General features: G+C 40.7%; 2 protein-coding genes and 1 long non-coding RNA gene across 8 annotated transcripts in view; 2 read left to right on the top strand and 1 right to left on the bottom strand.

Annotated features, from left to right (window-relative positions):
- The first annotated feature begins 381 nt into the window (after positions 1-381).
- SKP1 (S-phase kinase associated protein 1) lies at positions 382-14,509 on the top strand. The gene is made up of 6 exons (XM_036898451.2): positions 382-538; positions 3,281-3,377; positions 8,134-8,207; positions 11,003-11,146; positions 12,766-12,906; positions 13,609-14,509. Exons 2-6 carry the CDS (start codon positions 3,281-3,283, stop codon positions 13,642-13,644), a joined length of 492 nt encoding a protein of 163 aa, XP_036754346.1. The 5' UTR covers positions 382-538; the 3' UTR covers positions 13,645-14,509.
- A 2,024-nt stretch (positions 14,510-16,533) lies between these two features.
- LOC130680413 (uncharacterized) overlaps positions 16,534-22,796 on the top strand; it is a 59,392-nt gene continuing 53,129 nt past the window's right edge. The window contains exon 1 of the long non-coding RNA XR_008993411.1: positions 16,534-17,187. This is a non-coding gene — a long non-coding RNA (uncharacterized LOC130680413). The remainder of the gene's footprint in view (positions 17,188-22,796) is intronic.
- The window catches only part of TCF7 (transcription factor 7), a 32,357-nt gene continuing 29,432 nt past the window's right edge, over positions 19,872-22,796 (bottom strand). For 3 of the 6 annotated variants that reach the window (XM_036898466.2, XM_036898501.2, XM_036898517.2), the window contains one exon: positions 19,872-22,344. In XM_036898466.2, coding sequence (XP_036754361.2) covers positions 22,265-22,344 — 80 coding nt within the window. In that variant the 3' untranslated portion in view covers positions 19,872-22,264. Of the gene's footprint in view, positions 22,368-22,796 lie in introns of all 6 variants that reach the window. The other 3 variants (XM_036898474.2, XM_036898508.2, XM_036898494.2) reach the window with 2 other exon arrangements.

The following is a 22,796-nucleotide window of genomic DNA, read 5'->3' as shown; positions in this document are numbered from 1 at the left end:
CAACCTGTTCCCTCACACATTAAGACTGCTAAGTCCATCGGTCATTCTTTCTCTGAGACCCCCGTTTTGCCGTCATGAAATACACACATACACGAACTGGTAACTTCGAGGGTTTTCAAGAGCTGGGGTCTTTACTATGGCTTAGGACAGCCCCTGCCTGAAGGACCCTTGCAGGCTGCAGAGTACCCCGTGCAGTCCCCGTTCCCGCTTTGAGGAGAGCGAGCCGCGCTGTGGAGGGTGGGGTTAAAAATCATCCCCGACCCGACCCGCTCTGCCCTGCACCGCCCTGCCGGCGCCCTGGGCCCGCCTCGCTCTCGTCCTCCGCCTGCCGTCAGGCGATCTCGGTGGCCAGGCCGGCCGGCTCCGTGACGTCACTAGGCCTCGGGGTCCTCACCGACTGCGTCCTCTCCTATAAAGGCTGACGCCGCGCCGCGCTGCGCCGCTGTGGTGGCCTCGTCCTCTTCCTTCATCTTGGACTTGCAGACGCTGCCCAGCTCTGGTCAGCCTCTGGCCCGCCGTTTCCTTGAGACAGAACACCGTGAGTAGCGGCCGACCGAGCAGGAAGGGGCGGTGGTGCTGCTGATAGCAAGCTTGGTGGCCGCACCGTTGCGGCTTTGGCCTCCCGGAGGCGGGAGTCAACTGGGCCTGGCCTTCCCTCAGGCCCGGTGGACCCGTTGTGGGCTCCGTTGACTCGGAGGTTCTGGCGGACCCCATTCTCCCACCCTTCCTCTCGGCTCGCCTCGGCCTTTTCTGGCCGCGAGTCCTCCCGACGCCGGGTGGGCGTCGCCGGGCGGCTCACGGTGTAAGCTAGGCCCGGGATTGGGCCTTCTCTGCACCCGGCAGGCGTTAGCCGGCGCGAAGCTCAGCTGCAAGGACCAGGTTGCGGCCCGGGGCCTCCCTTGGCGTTGAGCCTGTCGGTTCTGGAGACCCAGGGCATGGGTGGCGGTGGGGCTTTTAATGGAGGTCCCTTTAATGGAGATCACGCTGTCGTGAGCGTGTGTCCTTGTTTGTTTTGCTGTCCAAAGGGAGCGTGGCGGTGGTAGTCTGGGAGCGCTGAGTTCTTGGGTCCCTTCCGTTCTCTTGGTGTCTGGCGTCACTAGTCACCGGCCCCCGCCAACTGCTGGGGCTGAATCTTTGCAGATAGCCGCCTGCTTCTTCTGAATATTTATTCATTATTTTGGCACAGCCTGGAGTTGCCGAAACAACTGTTGTAATAGCAGATCCCAGATCCCGTCGTCATTATGGTGTGACTTTTAAGAGCTCTAACTTTAAAAGCCAGACACATCGAGTTAAGTTTTACAGGGATAGGACGTTGACTTGCTTGGTTCACTTTTTAATGGAGACTTAAGGCCTGGGGTTTGGGGTCATGAAATTTTCATCAAAGCGTCACAATAGAATGTCTCTGTGTTACAGAGCAATGCAGACTTCTCTACTCTGCCTTCTAAAAGAAGTGTTAGATTTTTCGGCTCACTTCGAAACAGATTTTTCTTTCTGATGTTGGAACCCACTTCATGCCAGGCATGGAGGGTGATTTAATTTCCAAGTACTGGAGCCTAAGGAATTGAAGAATTGGCCTTTAAAGCATGTCAAATCAAAATTTCATCCGTTATTATCTGTAAACTTTGCTCTGAATTCCAGCTCTATAACACGAATAAAAGAGTTCTCTTTGAGTATTGTTTACAATTACAAAGTGCATCGAATTACAGAGTAACCGATTAGCCTCTCTGTTACTTAACAAGATCCCTTAAGAGTAACCTAATACATGAAGTTAACTGTGACTAGGCAGATCTCGCTATTTATCCAGAGTTACTTGAAAGAAATGAAATGTTCGTCTTGCTTAAAAGTAATCTTATCAGCTGCATTGCCAGACCTGTGATTCTGTAATGTTAATTTCAGTAATTAAAAATTGGGCTCACCTTAAAATATTTCTTTTGGGGATATGAACTTTTAGTTCCTTGTCATAGCGAAGGGCCTCTGCTCTGGGCCTTTCTCCATTGAACAGGACAACTGCATTATTGGCAAGTACTAAGCAACATGGAGAAGCAGACATATTTGAACTGAAAAGTGAAATCTGATTCCAATGGTGGATGAGTGAGAGCAGGATATTTCAATGTCTGGTTTTAAAACATAGCTTTAATTTTTCTGTTCTCTAACAGCTCTGTTTGGGGGATGGAGACAGTTGTCTGGGAAAAGCTGAATGAGTATTTTAACTGATTTAATGGGTCTTAAGTCTTTGAACCTAAAATAGGTGCATTGAATGTTTCAAATGCCGTATTGTACACTTGCAAATGAACGTTGGCATCGCAGGACTATGAATACCTCAGAAGCATGGGGCCTTGAAATATATATACTTGAAATTTGAAGAGGTATCGAATTAATCTTTACAGTTAGGTAGTATTGCTGCCCTTATCCCCTCCCTCGCACCCTTTTTCCCAAGAATCTGAAGATGGGAAGAAATTGGCTGGCTTAGAAATTTTAATTTTAAAGAGGTTTTTGTTTGTTTGTTTTCCGCCACAACTCAAGTCTTTGAATTTAATTGCTTAATTAACTTTTATGTAAGAGGTTTCTTTTTCTTATTGACTCATAATTGATCTGAGTTAATACATTTTTGCAGAAGTTAATAGGATTTTGGCAGATCTCAAACGTGGACACCTGGATAGTAAAGGAAGATGAGGAACTTAAATTTCAGAGTCCTTATTTTTTGGTTTAGGGAGTTATATCGACATCTGCTTATCTTTGTATCTTTTATTCTCTTGTGTATGGTCTTACATTTGTGAAACATAAGTATATCCTGATCTCCTCTTTGGATTTTTCACTGTAAATCACACTATGTGAAAATTACTCTTATTTGGTAGTTTATTTTTACTGACCTCCCTCAGGTTTGCAGGTGGTTAATTGTGGCAGTTAACTATTCAAATGGAGTAGTTAGTATTCACTGAGAGCAGAAAGGCAGGCAAAGAGTAATAAGTCAATTTTAGATACATTTTGCACATCAAAAGTACAGAATTCAACCCTAAAATTAATACCAGTAATGAGTTCAGTAGGGCAGGCCTTAAAAGCTGCTGTTCCTAGGAGTTATACTTTGAAAAAATTTGATGGAAACACTTGTATGCTAGCCTGTGACAACCACTTACAGTGTTTTACAGGGTTTTATATTATAAGTCCTTAAAATCTTATAGTGAATAAGTTAGAGGGCTTCTAACAGACTGTAGTTGTTGAAATGTCATATAAAACTAATCTCTCTTAAACTTCAAATTCAGGATAATACCTTTTTTTTCAGATGCCTTCAATTAAGTTGCAGAGTTCTGATGGAGAGATATTTGAAGTTGATGTTGAAATTGCCAAACAGTCTGTGACTATCAAGACCATGTTGGAAGGTAAGTTTTATTAGAAAACCTGGGTTAGGGAAAAGGGGAAGAAATACGTAATTTGAGATAACCTTTGAACACTGGATTCATATAAGTAACAATCTGTCATAAAATGCTCAAGAGTATGAAGTGGGGGTAGAGTTTAAAGTTCTAACTACATTTTTCTTATACAGGTCATCCTTTCTGCTCTGTCTCAATCCATGAGGTTTTTGCCTTATTAAATAGATAAGACAATAAGCTAATACTGAAATGATTTCTGAGCCTCAGTCAATGGCCCATTTCTGTTTTGAGTATATCTAGTGGCAAAAAATAAAAGCCTTTGGAAAAGAGATACCTTTCTGTGTGGTAGGTAAATAGAGCACCTTATTGCAGCAGAAGGGAGTAAGCTGAGTAGATTGTAAACTGAGATTTTTTTCTTTAACCAGCTTTTCCCTTATGTCTATTTTGTTATTCCTCTGAAACTACTGCAAAGCATTATATGTAGCACATCAAAAAAGTAAGGCAAGAAAACCAGTCCTGAAAAAGTTTGAAACTTTTACTAGTTAATGTGGATCTCAGTATTACCAGTGGGTTGCTGGACATTAATAAATGGAGACATACAAGGCAGTTTCAAGAATTGGTAAAAAAATAAAAACTTAGTAGTAATAAGAATGTTTTTCAGTAGTCAGATAACAAAGGTTTTTATGTAGGGAAGATCTGTAGCTTATACACACATAAGCAAAGAGAAGAGTTACACGCCGAGCACTAGCTATATGCTGGTGAAAAGAAGCTAAGTACGAAATGGTCTTTGCCCTTAAAGGATTTATAAACTAGGAAGGGAGACAGACACCAAACAAGACAAACTGTCACATGGTATAACTAATTCATTAATAAAATTGTGTGCCAGGTGGTGTTATGGGAATATCTTGGCTGATGTTACTCTTCATGCTTGTGGAGAAATTGCAGTGTGTATTACTGCAGTGAGGTGATATTTCACATGTAGTAAAATTAGGATGTTTTGGGAGATGATTCTGAGGTAAAGTAGATGGGATATGTTGGAGAAAAGTAAAATTGAGATTTTTAGTTGGGGGTCTATGGGGCAGGATGAGTTAGTGATACTGTAGTTGGTAGAGCTGAAAAATGGTTTCAGAGGAATGGAAAGAAAAAGAAAATGACTTTGAGCTTGAACATAGTATGGATGTTTGAGATTGCTTCAGAACATCTTAAGCAATTGAGTATGTGGACCTTGGTCTCTTGAGTTATAGACTGCTGGAGGTAAATAGACTTACTTGATCCGATGAGTTATGGGAGTATAGGAGTAAGTGAGGTTGGTAGGCAGCCATATTGGGGCGGGAAGGGCAATGTTAAGAGTGTAGAAGTTGGAGGAGGAGGATTAGCAGAGGAAGATTTGAGGAAGGCATTTTGAGGTGACCAGAGTGATTGTCAGATTCTTACACTGTAGACAAGCCATTGAGGATTTCACATTTTGTAAGTTAGAGAACTTCCAAAAAATAATAGGTGTCATAGAGACAGAAGCTGAATTGTGGAGCATGTGTCTGCTGTTTTCTAAGCACGTGGCTTCTGTTTGCTGATAAAATCTGAACATATAATTCTTTTTGGTAATTGATACCAATCACGTGTCGCTTTCAGTCCTTCCTGTACCCTGGTAACTTACATACACAGATCATTTCTATTAAGTTGTAAACCCCTTGGTACATTCCACAGTCACTGTTCATCAAGTACCTGTTGAATGAAGAACTATGTATGGTCACTAATAGAGTGTGAAAGCAATCCATGTGTCTCTACAGGCAGGTGAGTAAGGTTTATCTAGAAGATGTAGAAACTGATACCAAAATCGATGCCTGAATACTTGCTTTGGCAATGAAAGTGTTCTTTATTTCTTCTTAGTTGGTGCCTGGCACACTAATCTGTCCTGTGCTGCTTCAAAAAAGCATTTGCCAGTGTAAGAATACAGGGCCTCTTGAAGGTTTTCCATGCCAGCTTTGATCAGTGAAGCAAGTAGACTGATAGATGGCAATAGTTTTGTGATTTATTTCCTTTCATTGCCTTTGGGCATCAAAGTGAATGGCTTTATCTTAAGTACCAATAGTTTGTATAGAATTCTAGCCTTTTGAGGACTGGAGTCTATTTAGAGTTCAGCAACTTACTGCTTTCCTTATTTTCCATCTGAGAATCTCTGGTTATGAGTTTTTTTATGACTTAGAAAATCAAAAATGAAACCTTGTAATCACAGGACAATCAGAAGTGAAAATCTTGGCATATATATGGATTGACTGATTTTTTTTTTTCAGGTACAGGGTGTGGTGTCAGGATACAGGTGTCTTTCAGAAGTCCTTGAAACTAAATAGCTTAAAGGAGTGACTGTTGCTAGTTGTGCATTCAGTCTAAAAGCAAAAAATATTGCAGATCCTTAGTTTAAATGCTAGAGAAGTGATCCTTTACAACCAGAAGGACCTTAGTTTTAAGGTGACTTTATAGTCTTCTTCCAAATACTGTTTGGATCTAAACAAGCTGGTCTTCTGTATTTGTTTCCTTTAATATCCTAATTCCCCAAAACACAGGTGTTTTACGTAGTGTAACTTCCTCTCTGATTAAAAATATTTCATACTAGTTCAGGGAAAGCATAAGAGGCTTCGTCCAAATTGAGATAGTGTCATTTCATAGTGTTACTCTAGGCTGCAGTGGGATCAGGGAAAGGCATTGGTGGAAGGGAGGGGAGGGCAAGTGAGTGAGTTCATCCACACGGAAAACATATAGGAGAATCCACCCATATACTTTTTGAATCTACTCTTAACTTTCCCATTCCACTGAAATTGCTTGTTAATCTCAGTGATTTCCATGTTACCAAGTGCATCATCTATTTATTTTTTCTAGACCTATTGACAGCATTTGACAGTTAACCATGCTGTTCTACATTTGGCTACCAGGATACCTGCTGTTAATACTTCACTCACAGCCTTCTGTCTCCTCGTGTTTAAAGCCTGTAGTTCCTCAGAGCTTGCCTTAATTACTGGACCTCTTCACTCTGTCTACACTCTTTTGTTCCCCTGGTCATCTCATCTATTCATAATAGTGTTAGAAACCATCTATATACTAATTCCCAAACTTAGAGTTCTGATCTCTCCTTTCGATTTTTAGACTTGGATATTTAACCTCTTGGTCTATCCTTGCATATATAATAGGTATCTCAAACTTACGAAATAAGAATTCTTGATTCCCTGCCTTCCAAGTTTAGTCCCCTTCCTCGTATCAATTAATGGCAACTCCAGTGGCAGCTCTATCGATGTAGCTCCCCATGTCCTAAACCTTAGTGTTCCTTCACTCCTTTCACATTCTACTCCCATCTTTTGGCAAATCCCGTTGCCTCCATCTTCAAAAGGCGTAACAGAATTGGACCAGTTCTTTCATAGCTATAAACCTTTACAAGCCACCATTTTGTAACTGGATGATTGCCAATCCCGTAATTGGTTTCCCTCTTTCCCCCCAACTCTGTGCTCTCTCTTCCCTATACAGTGGCCAAAATGCACAAAGCCCTATTACTACCAGGCCCTGTTACTGCTCTTGACTGTTCTTTTTACCCTTGCTCACTCTGCTCTAGTGACACGACACTATAGATTCCATAGTGTTTCTGATACTCCTATCAGAAGGCCTTTGCATTTGCTATTTCCTCTGCTTAGGTGTTCTTTCCTTTAGGATTTTCTTAAAATGTCGTCATCTCTGTGAGGCATCCTGAGCCACTCTATCTAAAATTGCAACAATTCCTCTCATCCTCCTGTGTTCATTGCTGACCATGTTAGCATAACTGATAACTGCTACAACCAATATAGTACTGTAGTAACTTTTGACCCCCCAGTCTTGGTACTTACTGCCCTCTAAGTAGCTTTCTTTGGTAGCTCTTTACTGAAGGACAGACCCATGTGATTTGAAAAAATATTCTTATTTAGAATCTTTAAGGAACATAAGGATTTTATAAGTTTTTTCTTTGGAGTTCACCAACCACTTTGAGAATCTGAAAGTTAGGCCTTTTTTACCAGAGAAAACTATAGATTCAAAATTATAGGTAATACGTATGTGGTGAAAGGGTTTGTACTGAAACTAAGTCCCTTAACCCATGTTCTTGTTAACTTCCCTAGACATAATATTGTTGTCAATTCCTTATGTGTCCTTTTGGAGATATTTTAATATGCATATATACTTATATTTTCATTTGTTCAGATTGTTTTATCTTTTTATACCTGGCTTTTAAAAACTTGAAAACCATACCAGTATATATGGAGCTGCCTGCTTTATTTTTGTCAGTGGCTGCATGATCTGTTGCATGTGTATATGTACATGTTTGGGCTTCAGATTTTAATAGATTGAGATTCTGTTATTTATAGTACTTTACATTTTATTTTTCTAAATGCGCAGTCCATGTAGACAGTTTGGTATAAAGACTAAGGATAAGGATCTGGCTTTAATTTTTTTCCAAATGGCTGTCCAATTGTCTCAGTCCCACTTACTAAATCACGTTCTTTCCTAATTGAGAACTCTCTTTATATATTTCTGTATTTGTCTACTCACACATTTTATATAGTTTTGGGTGGTTCACAGACCGTTTAGTTACTACCAATTTTAAATGCTCTTAAGAGAACTATTCTTAATAAAGTACTCTTTACGGGCTTAGACAGTGTCTTGCAAGTTATTTGTTTGAGTCACAGCCTGGTTGGTGTAAATGTTACAGTGGTGTTAGGAAATAATGGCAACTCTCTTCTGGTTTTCTTAGATTTGGGAATGGATGATGAAGGAGATGATGACCCAGTTCCTCTACCAAATGTTAATGCAGCAATATTAAAAAAGGTAAGGTAGTAAATAAGTATACACTTGTGTATGCACCTATCTTTTTTTTATTTAACAATATTCTGGTGATCTTTCTATATTGAAGACAGCTTCCTTTACAACACAACTTAACATAGTATGATTATGACTCTAAATATTTGTTGTAGTTGATTTAACCAGGCTGTGTGACTATTTGAGTTGTCTAGTCTTTTTCCATTAACGTTTAAATTACTGAAATATAATAGTATATTCTTAGCAGAAGGGAAAATTTTTTGTATTGTTTGTGCATAGAATTTGGGGTGTGCCCCAAAGGGAGCTTGAGAATAAGAGGTGTGCTTGTTTTGTTTTTAGTTAATCACTTTACCTTGTGTCTGAGCATAAATGGCTCTCTATATTGAGTAGGATTTTAGTGTTTCAGGGCACAGCTCCTTAACAGAGCCAGGTATTCATCTGAAGAGACAGCAGCCAATTTCCACATTGAGGGGAAAGCTGGTTAGTCCTAGAGATGGGAATGGTCAGATCCAGTTGGCCCCTATCTAGAGGATTTTCAGAGGTCATTGACCAGATATGATTTCATCTTATGCTTTCTCTTGACCCTGGCATGAGATGCTACTACACTGCATATTTTTCCATACTCTTACCATGATCTGCTATTAGCAGTCTTTTTAATTGCCCCAGACTGGGTCAAAAAGTGATTCTCTAAGCCTGAACATTTTTTGCATGTGTTACTGACTTTTTATATTTTCTGCATTGTCTTTTGCTTTAAAAAAAAAATTGTCATAAAATACAACAAAATTTACCATTTTAACTTTTTAAATTGTACAGTTCAGTGGCATTTAGTACATTTACATTGTGCAACCATCCCCACTCTCTCTAGAACTTTTGTCATCCCAAACTGAAAACTCTGTACCCATTAAACAATAATGGGTTTAATTTACCCCATTCTCCCTTCCCTCTAGCCCCTTGTAGCCCATTTTGTTTTCTGTCTTAATGAATTTGACTCTATGTGCATATATATGGCATCATATAAATGGCATACAGTATTTATCCTTTTTGTGTCTGGCTTATTTCTCTTAGCATAATATTTTCAAGGTTCATCCGTTTTATAGTCTAATGGGCTTTTTATAGGAATTCTTTAGAGTTTCTGCCACTTGTCTTATGTCAGTTCATACTATTTTATAGTTTAGAAGCTTTATATTTTGTCTAGTTAGAACTCTTTTCTGGCTTCTGGGTATTGTCTTGCAATTAACATTCTATTTTATAGTATGTAAATGCTTCTAAAAGGACTTTGGCTTGCATTCATTCAAAGGCTTGGCATTTTTTAGGTGCTGAAGGTGCAGCAGTAAACAGCAGTCTCTGCTATTTACAGTCTAAAGATGTGGGGGAAACATACCATATAAGAAATACATCAAATGGAAAAACTATAGAGTACAAGTGGGTTGGTAGGTGGATAGTTAACTACTTTAAAAATAAAGATGGTTAGGAAATGCCTTACGGAGAAGATGATCTTTAAACAGAGGAGAATATGTGAGGGAAGAGAATCCCATGCAGTGACCTTAAGACAAAAAACATGCCCTACCATTTGAGGAAAGTTAGGGATGAAACGTGTGTGGTGTCTACAGCACAGTGAACAAGCAAGGAAGGAGCAGAGAAGGTCAGAGTTAATGGGCTGCGGGATACGGGCTGCTTGTAAGTTTTCTTCAACTGATTAATGGTAAAGGTATACAGTAAAATCTTCCATCCTATCTCTCATCTGACCAGAAACCCCATAAGTAACAATCACTAATTTCTTCCCTGTCCTTTCAAAGGGTTTTTATACACCTATGCATATTAATTGCTGTTTCTTTCTTTAAAACTATTGTTTCACTAAAGTCGCTGACGCTTGGCTTTTATTTCCTAAAAATAGTTTTTTTGCATCCTGGCGGTATAATTTCTCAGCTTTGCCACTTTCTCTCATTTATTCCCCCAACATTATAGTATAAGCATACAGAGAAATTGAACTACACAGCAAACACCCATTGACTGAAAGCCTAGATTCTACAACTTAGCACTGTTAGTGTTGATTTTGGTCTTCGGTACATAGTCTAGCTAATCAACTTCCTGAAACTTTGTAATGTGTTCATTCCCCTACTGAGGAAACATTTAGGCTTTTCCTTCTTTGTTTTTATAACCAGATAGTCTCATGAACATGTCTGGGTTATTTAGAATTGCTTGGTGATAATGTATGTACATATTCAGCTTCACTAGATAGTGCTAGATTATTTTTCAAAGGGGTATACCAATTTACACACCAGTGAAAGAGTTCATGTTGTCCTCACATTATTGCCAGTGATCTGCATCAAAATGATTTTTTTTTGCAGTCTAAAGTATTATATGACTGTAGCATTAATTTTGCATCTAATGAGGCTAAGCAGTTCTCCAGATTTCTTTTGTGAGTAGCCTATTCATATCTTTAGCTCATTTCTTTGTAGTGATCTTTAAGATTTTATATTCTATAGGGTAATTCATTGTCAGTTGTACATGTTGCATTTTTTTTTCCCAGTCATTGTCCTGTCTTTTTGCACAGAAGCTTTTTAATACGGTCAAGTATAGTAATCTGTCTGATGGTTCACTATTATCTAAGATCTTCTATCCTGTTGTAAATCCTTGTGAAGATTCCTCAAGCTTCATTTTTGCTTTTTACGTTTGGCTATTAACTTTGTTATTCAAGTCAACTAGTAGATGTTTCTTAGCCAATTGTAGGAATAACTGCCCCAGCAGTGGAATGAGGACGTAGTGATAAAATGCTACAGAGGAATGAACTTTTGTTCTTGTAGGTCATTCAGTGGTGCACCCATCACAAGGATGACCCTCCTCCTCCTGAGGATGATGAGAACAAAGAAAAGCGAACAGATGATATCCCTGTTTGGGACCAAGAATTCCTGAAAGTTGACCAGGGAACACTTTTTGAACTTATTCTGGTATGTTTTTAATGTATATAAGATTTCTCTAGTCCAGAGCCTTCAGTACTTTTTACAGAGTTAAACTTGTTAAATTCACTGATACTGAATTTTAACACCCTGAACTCAAATGCAATGCTATATGTAAATCCATGTACTAATAATCACATTGAATGTAAATGGTCTAAACACAAAGGGTGGAGATTGTCACATTGGATAGAAAAAATATAAGACTCAGCTATTCTATGTATGAAAACTCAATTTAACTATAAAGACAGTAGGTTTAAAGGGTAGAAAAAGATAAATTGTGCTTACAATTGAAAAACTAGAGTGACTTAATTAAAGTAAATTTCAGAGCAAAGAATATTAACAATTAAAGAGGGTCATTGCCTAGTGATAAAAGGATCAGTTCATTGTTAAAAGGAAATAATAATAGTCAACAATATTGTACTATCTTTGTTGACAGTAACTACACTTCCTGGGCTGTGAGCATTTAATTATGTAAATAGCTGTTGAATTACTATGTTGTACACTTGAAACCAATAGAATATTGTATATCAACTATACTTCAATAAAAAGACTGTTTTTTAAAAAGAGGAAATAATCCTAAACATTTGTACCTAAAAGCTGAGCCTCTAAAAAGTGAAATAAAACAAATAAAACTCAGAGGATAAACAGACAAATCCACAGAGATTTCAATAAATGTCTCTAAATAATTGATAAAACAAGTAGAGAATCTGTAAGGCTATCGAAGACTTGAATAACACTATATACCATTTTGTCCTAATTGGCATTTAAAGATCATTACATCTAATGACAGCAAAATACATATTCTTTTCAAGCATACACTACCAAGAAAGACATATTCTGGGCCGTAAAACAAGTCTCAAACTTGAAAGGATTCAGTTCATGTACACCGTGTGTGTTTTCCGATCACAATGGAATTAATCATAAATCAGTAACAGCTGGAAAATCTGCAGGTATTTGAAAACTAAATAACACACTTCTTACTAACCCATGAGTCAAAAAAGAAAAAACAACAACAAAGTATTTTGACCTGAATGGAACTAGAACACAACACATGAAAATCTGTGAGATGCAGCTAAAGTAGTATTTAGAGGGGAAATTGATAAGTCTTGAACACCTACATTGGAAAAGAAGTTTCAAATCTATGATCTAAGGTTTGACCTTAAAAAGTTAATGAAAGATGAAGTTAAACCTAAAGAAAGGGAATGTTGAAGAGGAGAAATCAATAAATAGAAAACAGAAAAAGAGAAAATCAAAAGAAACTAAATGCTGATTCTTTCAGAAGATAAGTAAAATACAATGCTCTAACAACTTTGTGGTTGCATTCTTTAAATATTTTAGTACAGATTTGATATGGCACTTGCACACGTACATACCCCTCTGCCAGTAGTGGGCATTCTTAAACATTTGAGATAGTGTAGTTTGCTTAAGGCAGCTCAGTATTATAGAGGTGTGACGAAGAAGGGGACAAGAAAAATATTTCAACAATTTGATTTATTTTTTCATTTAATTTCTTAAAATTAACTAGCATTTTAAACTTAGATAGGGATTTCAGTCATCTTTCAATTTATTTTAGAACATGAAGTTCACTCTAATAATAAATCACTTTATAGGCTGCAAACTACTTAGACATCAAAGGTTTGCTTGATGTTACATGCAAGACCGTTGCCAACATGATCAAGGGGAAAACTCCTGAGGAGATTCGCAAGACCTTCAATATCAAAAATGACTTCACTGAAGAAGAGGAAGCCCAGGTAGGTAGCCCACAGCTTGTCCTTGATTGCATTCTTTTTAAAAGAGACTAAAACTCATAACATGCCAGGAAAAGAGTTGTGACTGTATCAAAGAATCCTGACCGTACTTTAGAATACTAGGTACTTCTGTGTCCTAAAAATATTTTTATTTAGAGTCTGCCTATGAGTCTAACCATTTAGATGGTACTACTCTTTTATAAGCATAAGAGCAATTAGTTTTCAACTAGTGGTGCTCTTTGATATTTATTCCTTAGCAGTGAACTAGTTTTGATATCTGGGACCTTACATGTCTGCCATAAATAACTTAATTTCAGACAATCAGGCCCTATGCATGGTTGTATGCTAGCATCCTTCAAAGCGACTTAGTGAATGGGGAGGAAATTAACGAATAGATGAGAATGATTTTATTGACACAGCTACAAACTGAAGTAATGTGAATGAACTATTTGAATTTGCTTTATCAGCTCTGGTGACTGAAGCTGTAATTGCCCATTGCCCTTACCTTTTTTTTTTGATGATCTCAGCAGGGCAGAATAAAAACGTGGGAGGCCAAGAATCGTAACCAGGAAGCATACTCTGAACCTGGTGTTTTTCCAGTTTCCCATCTGTCCCTTTCTGACCCCATCTTACAGGCAATCGATGAATCACTGGGTGGTAGTCTTAGGAAAGGCTACTCATAGTACTTATAACTTTCTCTTCTAGGTGCGCAAAGAGAACCAGTGGTGTGAAGAGAAGTGAAATGTTATGCTTGACACTGTAACACTGTAAGGATTGTTCCAGATACTAGTTGCACTGCTCTGTTTATAATTGTTAATATTAGGCAAACAGTAGACAAACGCGCAGGAAATCAGTTGTATTAGCAGAAGTTGTCCTCACTGCATGTGTAGTTTGAGCACAGACTCCAAACCTATGGCCCCATGGCTGAGTTTCTCCTGGTATGATGAAAAGGTTTTCTTTTTCCTTTTTTTTTTTTTCTGAATAAAACTGAACTGTGGGTTCTCTATAGGAAGCAGCATTTTTTGGGCTTTCCTTCTTTTTGTAAAGCAATTTTTGCCTAGTTTATTGTCCAGTTAACTTTAGTTTAATGACCTTTTAAAAGTTGGCATTGTAAATAAAACAACTTGGAAAAAGTTTTCTGAAGTAGAATTAACAACGTATTATCTTTATTCATGAGTTGGAAACTGGAAAAAGGTTACTGAAGTAAATGTTCTGAGTGGGGTTATTAGGATGTCTTCCAGCTTCCTGGAGTCAGGGAGTACCACTGATAGCAGTTAGCCTGTACATACATAGCAGGCCCCCTTAAGTGAATCTAAGAACTTGTTTTTGCATTTTTAATCCTCAGCTTTGAATATGTTGGCTAGAGACTCAGCTACTACTCAGTTTATGGCTTGGGGGAAATAAAACTAGACAGTTTATTAGCTTTTCAGTTAAAAAAGACACAGCCCATGTGGTATGTCATCTTTTTATAATCTGATCTCATGTAGGGAAAACTGTTCACACTACTTGCATGTAAAAAATAAACCTTTAACATTAAAATGTGTGGCAAAACCCAGAAGTCATCCATCATGAATGCAAGATAACTTTCAATAAAAAGTAAATTACATAGTAGGTAGTAAGTGGTTTGCTTTTGTGTGTTTAAATGTGTCTCTTCACTTAATATTAAATGAGTTAGATTTATGTACAGTTGTTTTGCTGGAAAATACTTGCAGGTGTTTCGTGTCCTAGCTCATGGAAAGCTGCTGACATAGCAGTAGGGTTTTGATAGAGTCTTCTCTCTTCTAATTGCCATTGATACGGTTCTCCGGGGCCAGTGCTTCAGTTCCTTAATGGTGTACTCAGGCATACACAACCTCACAGCCATTTTTCTCTGGCTCTCCCCTATAGCAGAATGAAATTTTCTTGAAGGTTTGAGATGGCTCACAAATTTAAAAATACTTATCTCCTCTTTTTTCTTCCTTTACCATTTAGTATCATCTGTATTCACATGTAGTCTTACTGTGTTCTCTTCACGTTTATTGTGAGCTAGGCTGGCTCAGATTATTTAACAGTAGTTTGCCTTTATGTCAACTCTTGTGCTAAATATATCTTCATGAAGTCTCATATGCTGTCTCACATGAATTCCCATTTGTCTATGACAGATAGCAAACTATAGCCCTTGCTTGAGTGAAACCCAGCCCAGCCCACAGCCTGATTTTGCACCTGGGAGTTAAAAAATGGTTTGTACATTTTTTTAAGGATTGTTAAAAGATACACACACACTGTATCTGACCAAAAGGCCTAAAATGTTTACTCTGTGGACTTTTCAGGAAAAGTCTGCCAGCTCTGTGCCTCCTGCTGGATCCTTTATTTCCTTTAATCTCAGGAAGTAAGCTTATTTTCCATTTGTCCTGGGTTTAGTGGGGAAGGCAGCAGAGTTCAGTCCTGTCTGGGAGTGTCTCATCTGCTTATTCCTCCTGTAATGGTCAACTCTTGCAAAAAGCTTAACCACCCCAAGTATATCCCCAGCAATGCTATCAGAAACACAGATCTTACTGAAAGTCCAGGATTGTTACCATATGTTTGGTTAGGAAAGTCTCTAGGAAATAGGAGCCTATCACTGTCAGCTCTCAATCAGTATAACCCCCAAGAACTGTTAGAATTACAGGGCTAAGTAACATCACTACTCATACCTAAAGGATACTGGGATCTCTTTGAATAAGTAAGATTGAGTGGACAGATAATATAGTACATTTTTTGTTTTCCTGACTTTCTGCAGACTATGGCTCTCGTCAACAAACAAAAAATCCTGATAAATCTTAAACTCTCATGTTTAATAGCAATCTGACAGCTCATCCAAGTAAAAATACACCACTTGTGGACATTGTGTACCCAGATAAATAACAGGCACGGTGTTAGGCTCTTCAAGTTGGCTGTGGCACTCTTCCTACCCTTTTCTCTCTCTGTTTTATGCTTTTTCTTTAATACATCTGTCAATAGTTGTGCAGGCTCTTGTCTTATCCAGGGAAAGTGAGTAGCCCTTTCCCATTATCCATAGTAGCCAGATTGCTCTGTAAAACTCAAGCCTGCCTACCTTATCAATTCCCAGCTATTACTAAACTAATGTGGCATAAAGTCATACTGCGAGGCTGGAGTCTTCATCTCTGTCTCTTAGTGCTTACATGACCTTGGGTAAGTTGGAAATAATAACTGCCTCCATTGTGGTGCTGTTGTGGTGAAGACCCCTCTGTGACAATCTTTTGGCTTCTCAACTTTTCATTGACTGTCCATGTCACTTGCGATTGAACATAAACCAAACAAACCCCTTCTGAATGTTAGCTTATTACTTTCTCCCTAACACCCTCATGGATTAACAAGGATATGCCTGCTCAGATTCTGATAATTCTTACATTGTAGAAGCAAGTTACTTCTTGAAGTGCTGCTATATTTTATTAGCTTGTGTGATTGTTTCCATTTACTTATACACAACAATATTATTATATACAGTAATGGTGTTGTGCAGCAGTAACAGTAGTGTAACTCCTTTCAGGTTCCCAAACCTGATTCAATGTGTGTGTGGCAGGGAGGGGGTCTTTGCACACACACACACACACACACACACAGCATCAAACAATTCTTGAACACCCAGATTCCCCAGGTTAAGGGCTCCTGCCTACAAGACTGCCCTTCACTCCCAGCTCCAGATGCAGGTCACAAGCCCCAGGCAATTAACCTGTGCTTCTGGCCTACCGGCTACAGATTGGAGGTTCCCACGACCTCCCCTTTAGGTTCTATTAATTTGCTAGAGTGGCTCACAGAACTCAGGAAAACACATTTACCTGTTTAACAAAGGATACTGTAAAGGATACAAGTTAACAGCCAGATGAAGAGATGCATAGGACAAGGTCCCAAATAAAGGAGCTGCTATCCTCATGGAGCTTGGGGCCTGGCTTGGTGGCACATGGAAGAGTTCTGGTTCCCCAAGCATAGAAGCTCTCTCCTGCAGAGAAGCAGGGTCCAAGAGAGCCATGAGCTCCTCTCAGGGGTTTTTGTGTAGACTTCATTGCTTAGTCATGATTGACTCAGTTGGCCATTGGCTGATTTCAACCACCAGCCCCTACTCTTGGGTGGGGTCCAAAGTCTCATTAACATGACCAGACACCCATTTCACCTTTAAGGCTGCAGTGTCTTTAGGAACTGGATGAAGACCAAATATACCTGGGAGATGCATGATGAAATGAATGAATGTATTCCTAATGACCCATACCGCAGCTTGCCTTCACAAATCTACATTCAGTACACAAGGTAAGCATTGCTTTACAATTTTTATATTTTTCCAAAGGTTCACGAAGGCATTGCTTTTAAGTTACAGATCCCTGAGTGACGTGGCTGTGATTTGTTTATTTTACAACTGTTTAAACACAGCTGCTGCTGGAATTAAGCAAAATCTCCTGTAACTTGGAGGACTACAGCCCTGTAACTTGTCATGGCAATGCTGCGTTTAACCTGGAACTAGCTGGAGGAGGAGGAGAGAAACCGAGTCACTGTGCATATGTGATACCAGATATTCCAAGCCACATGAGATCTTAATTTACTTAAAAGTTGGCTAATCCTATAATCAGTATTCTGATCCAAGATAAATTAAGAAATTAGGTAAGTTGTCTAGGCTCTTATTATGACAGTTGAACAGGGATAGGAAGTTATTTCCACCAGGGAAGAACTGAGAGCGCAGGTCTCCAGCTAAGTGCCCTTTACTTTACCCATAGCTATCAGAATCTCATCTTTCAAAGCTTAACTTTCGCTTGCCACCACTTCCATTTGAAGATCTTTCTGATTTTTCTTTTTCTAAAGCTCAGTATACATTTAAGTGGAAGGAATCAAATGTTCTCCCTACAAAGTTGCTTGAGCTTTAAGAAAGATAATCTTTAGTTGTCTGGATTTTGTATGAAAATTTATCTCCCACTAGGAAGAAAGAAAGTAAGGAAGAAGATTGCAAGTAAAGGGAAAGCATATCGAATGGATGAATCCCTGAAGTATAGCTCCTGGCTTGTAGGAAGTGGAGGGCACGGTTGCTTTCATGGGAGGTTTTGGTATAGCTAAGGAGGCAAAACAAATACTAAATACTATTGGGAGGAGATGAGTAACAAAGACTTTCCTGAACAGAACAAGATTAATGAGCAAATGGTGGCTACAGGGATGGAAGGATTTAGGAAAGGTTCTATGAGGAGAAATCAATTTTGTTTCAGAAGTCAAATTGGGTTTGATTGGGGGTGGAGAGATGCCAAGGTGAGGGGAAAGCAGTACTCAGGAACTAGCAGCAGCAGGCTGGGTGTTGGTCGGTCTGCTTGAGAATATAGGCTGGAAGGAGGCCATAGGGCTGGTCGATGATAGGATTTGGGTGACACACTAGTAGCATATTCATCAGACCCATGTCAGGCAGTATGGTTTTTGAGTTTTTGAACTTAAACAGTTTTACAGTATTAGACTAAAGTATTCTGAATGTTGGGGTTTTTGCAACTAGACTTGATGCCATTTGCTTGTTAAAAATCACTGTCTCCAAAAGGCAGAGAGGATGAGTAAGAGACCTGGGTGTGTCGTATCAAGATGAGTGAGCCAAGAAGTAATTAGGAACACGTCCCTTGGCCCAAGATCGAGCCATGTGGCTACCTGAGCAGGGCAGACGGAATGCTCTCCTTCCTGGTGAGCTGTCAGTGGGTATGAGCATCGGTAGCAGTTCCAGTGTGGGACTTGGGTAGTTTTGTTAACTCATGGATGACATACTTGCTGCCTTGTATTTTGCACTGTTGGCCACATCTAGTCTGTGTGCCAGTCCTGAGAGGCATTTTGTGGGAGGAATATAGTTGCTCAAAAGCAGGTATAGAATGTATCTGCTTCCCCATCTCTAGTTCTCATGACTTTCTGATACCATTCAATTTGAAATTTTTTACTAAGCACCTAACCTGCTATATACCAGTCTCTTCTTTAACTCTGAGGGTCAGCCTAGTCCATAAAAGCGTTCGCACTTTGAATACTTCCCATCTCTATGGTGCAAATTCGCTTCTGCCCTTTCTGTGCTGGGTGTGCTGTTTCACAGCCACTACCTCTTAATCTGCTTGCTAAGTCTGTGTTACCGTTGGCCTTTCTGTTTTGTTTTTCTAGAAATGTATGTAGGAACCAATCCCTTCTTTCGAACAATGTAAAGAACCACTTTGCTTTCCTGCACTTGTGGCCTTCCTTCAGGCTTACCGTACACTTGAGTAGAGCTGGGCAGCAGTGCTTCTGGGCTGTTCAGAAGATACTTACAGCCTAGAAGAAGGTAGCCACAGGGCTTCCTGTAAAAGGGGGAAATGCCTTCCAATTGGGAGACTCGGGAAGGCCCTGCCAGCTTGCTGGGGTGAGCCTTCACCATATCCTGAGCACAGGAGGGCCGGGGGACAGCTGCAGTCGGGGAGGGGTCAAGGTCTGCATTTCTAGCAAATCTGCCAGTTGTCTGGGAATATCTAAGCATGGTTGGGTTACCTTGTCTTACATTTCAGAAAACAGGGCTGGTTCTTGGCTGGCACTGAGGTGTGGTATTTGAAGTTAAATTTGGGGTTGTACTCTGTATCACCTTGTAGTCTTATAGGAATGTGCTGGTGTGACCTCAGAGGATTTGAGAATCCTCTTTGAAGTCAGTTTGTTTTTTAAAGGCTGGTTGGATTTTAACAAAGTTCCCAGAGAGCCCCCCGTGCCCTTCCCCCTACACAAAAGGCGCATTGTTCATGTACTCAGTGTGCTCTGAATAAGACACCAAATCACATGCAGTGATCCAGTCTTGCACAAGCGTTGGTTAAAATGTAGTTTTTTTAAACAAGTAGGCCAGTAGCCAGAGTGGAATTCTTTAAATAGGACAGATATCCAAGAGAATGGTCGGACTCTTCTAGCACCCTTCCAGAAAAAAGCAAGTCTAGGATTACAACTTCCAGTGGCCTATTTAAAATGGACACTACTCTGGAAGATGACTTTATTTATAAATATTTTAAAATATAAAATCCAAAAAATACAACTCAGGTGAAAGAAATTACAATGCAAGGTGATGGCCTGAACGGCTGGCTGTTGGGATACACTTCTTGCCCAACATTTTATATTTAGTGGTTGACCTGCTGAGGTGGCTTTATGACACCTTTTACATTCATGGTAGGTAACAGTATACTTTAACATGATAGAAACTGTGTAAAAAGACTGTAGATTTATCAGACTTCAGGGTTTTTGTGTAAAATATGAAGATACTTCACACAACACAGTCCTTGGGAAGCAAGAGTGCTGTTAAAATACCCTTATTTTGGATTTTATGTTACCAGGTTATAAGATTTTTTGCTCGTTTTCCTCAAAATAGAGTATGTATTTATGGAGTGTTTTGTCTCTCCTCTCTGCCCTCATAGGTTAATGGAGCCTGGTGGTCATGTGCCACTTATTTCTGGTCTGATTGTCTTAGGGTGTGTGGGCAGCAGTTGGGAGTACTGGGGGGCAGGCTGGCCTGCTCCTGCACCAGTTGGGAGGTCAGAGGATTAAGAGGTCAAGAGCAAGGCTTGGAATGGGAGTTTATAGCTTATACCTAGCATGAGCCCAGATTTCGGGGTGGGGGCAGGGCTCAAGCCTCTTCAGGGGAGCTGAAAGCCCTGAACATGTGTACCACAACAGAGGAGAAACCCCAATCTCATGGCTCTGGGGAAGAAAAGGAAAGGGTGTCACATTCTGTGACTGAAACAGCTTATTTTTCAGGGTCAAGCTTAGAAAAAGAAACCCAGTAAAAAGTATCTTTATTCTCCTGTTAAACTTTTTCTATGATGATGCATTAACAATACAAAAATATTTTTAGAACTACAATGGTCCTTTTTTCTCTCAAGTCTTCTTGCAGTGCCACACTAGGATATATGATCTTTGGGTTCTTAGAAGCCAGTGGCTAAAGTAGGAACTAAAGGCTTCTGTTGGGTGTGTGTAGGTACAGGGACAGCCCCTTTTCTTTGGATTCAGGCTATGTACAGTGAGGAGGCAAAAAGGACAACAAAGTTAAATTAAAAAAATTTTTTTTAAGGCTCAGGGTTGAAGCTTGGCTCAGAAATGGTTTAAAGTAGGCTGTGGTGAAAACCCACTATCCACCACTAGAGGTTTTCTGGGCTCCTTGCTTTGACTGTAACGGTCCTCCTTCCTGCAGCCCCACAGGGAAACTGAAGCTGGCCCGGTTTCATGCTGGAAGACAGGCATTGGCTGTGTGGTTTGGTTTGCCCTCTTGCAACAGCCCAGGCACTGTGTAGACTGCTGTAGAGAAGCTGGAAAGGAGCTGTGAACAAGGCTGTCAGCATGGGAGGGGTGCACAGCAGAGTTGTGGGTCATGACTTCTTTCAGCTGTTGCCTGCAGCCACCAGTGGTAGGCCTGGTGCCTTGGTATTGGGACTTCTTAGGCGGTTGTTCCTCAGGTAACATTTCCAAGTCATTGAACTAGAGCCAGATACCCCCTACCACCCATACTTCCCTGATAAGGTACAGTAGTGTCAGGTTATTGCTGTTGCCTAGGGTTATAGGCCTAAACTTAACCTGCTCCATTCCCCCCTCCTTTTGCAAGCTCCTGAGAACAGGGCAAGAGGTTTCCTCTGGTCCAGCTTAATAGCAGCTGGTCTTCTGTAAACAGGGCTTCTCGCGGCCCTTAAGAGAGAAGCACTGTCATCTTGAGCTTTGTGGTTGTGACTGTGCTCCCATGTTGTTTGATAAACCAGTTCATTCTTGGTCCATGAACTGTCTGGGTTTTTTTAGGGTGGGGGAGGTGTGGGGAACAGAGTAGGGAAAGCAGCTGGGCTCAGTCCAGCCTGTCTGTAACCTACAGCAGAAAAGCAAGGGAGGCAGGGGTGTCTGGCTAGCAAGACAGATGGTAAAAGAATAGGTACAGGTCGCCATTGGCACAAGAGATCCCCTTTATCAGGTAACACAGGTCTGATTCTCACCACTCAGAGCAGCTTAAAGCGATGGCCCCAGGTTCAGGCAGAAGTTGTGCAGCCTCTGAAATCTCTGGGGCCTGAACCCTGAGAGGGAGTTAACAGGGCCCCTGGCCAGTTTCCACGGGCTTTGGGGCTCTGTCGCCGCCTCTCAGAGGATGGGTCCCTGGAGGAGGCCAGGTGCCCTGTGCATGCTAGGCTGCCTGTCTCTGAGACTCCTGTTGCCGTACCTGTGTACTCTGCAGGGCACTGGAGGGGGCCTGTAGCGGCCCAGGGGGCTGGGAGGCTGAGAGCGGCCGAGAGACCTGGTGATGTAGGCGCCGGCTCTGCAGGGCTAGCAAGCAGTTCTGTGGGGAAGTGGGGCAGCAGGAGGTATGAGGGCGAGTCCTGGGGGGCTGGGGACCCGGGGCAGCCTAGAGCACTGTCATCGGAAGGAACGGGGCTGGGGCAGCGGCCTTCTCCGGGTAAGTACCGAATGCATTTCTTTTTCCTCCTAGGAATAGTGAAGAGAGTTATCTGTAAACAGAGGGTGAATTCATAGTCATACACCACAACCAAGAAATGCTGTCCTTGTACAGGCCTAGCTTGACTAGTCCCCTTTCCCCAGGACTTGGGTGATGTGCCTGTGCTTTCAGAACTAGCACTGACCTGAGCTTGACCTAGACCTGCAGCAGATGCAGTTCCCAGCACAGCCACAAGGTGGCACAGGGACCCACAGGACTATAGGTGGCTGCCTGTTTTGCAAGCGAGCCGTCTCCTAGTCTGGCCTCTGATTCTCTGCTTCACCTGTGATGGTGGGGCTCAGATCTGCTTTAAGCAAGGGGGCTGCAATGCTTGTGGCTTCTTAGGCTGAGCAAGCTAATGCTCAGACTAGGTTCAGGGCAGAGAAGGGAAAGAAATGGACAGTGACTCTTCTCACCATTCTTAACATCTTGGAGTTCTCTA

Source organism: Manis pentadactyla, chromosome 13, assembly GCF_030020395.1.
Source record: "Manis pentadactyla isolate mManPen7 chromosome 13, mManPen7.hap1, whole genome shotgun sequence".
Lineage (NCBI taxonomy): Eukaryota > Metazoa > Chordata > Mammalia > Pholidota > Manidae > Manis > Manis pentadactyla.
This window is presented reverse-complemented; position numbering and strand designations above follow the sequence as displayed.

What these genes read in the sequence shown, in the direction of transcription:
- SKP1 (XM_036898451.2), top strand. Translation starts at nt 3,281, where the DNA reads ATGCCTTCAATTAAGTTGCAGAGTTCTGATGGAGAGATATTTGAAGTT. An exon ending in TATCAAGACCATGTTGGAAG is followed by an intron (nt 3,378 to 8,133) that starts GTAAGTTTTATT and finishes TGGTTTTCTTAG; the next exon opens with ATTTGGGAATGGATGATGAA. An exon ending in CTGAAGAAGAGGAAGCCCAG is followed by an intron (nt 12,907 to 13,608) that starts GTAGGTAGCCCA and finishes TTTCTCTTCTAG; the next exon opens with GTGCGCAAAGAGAACCAGTG.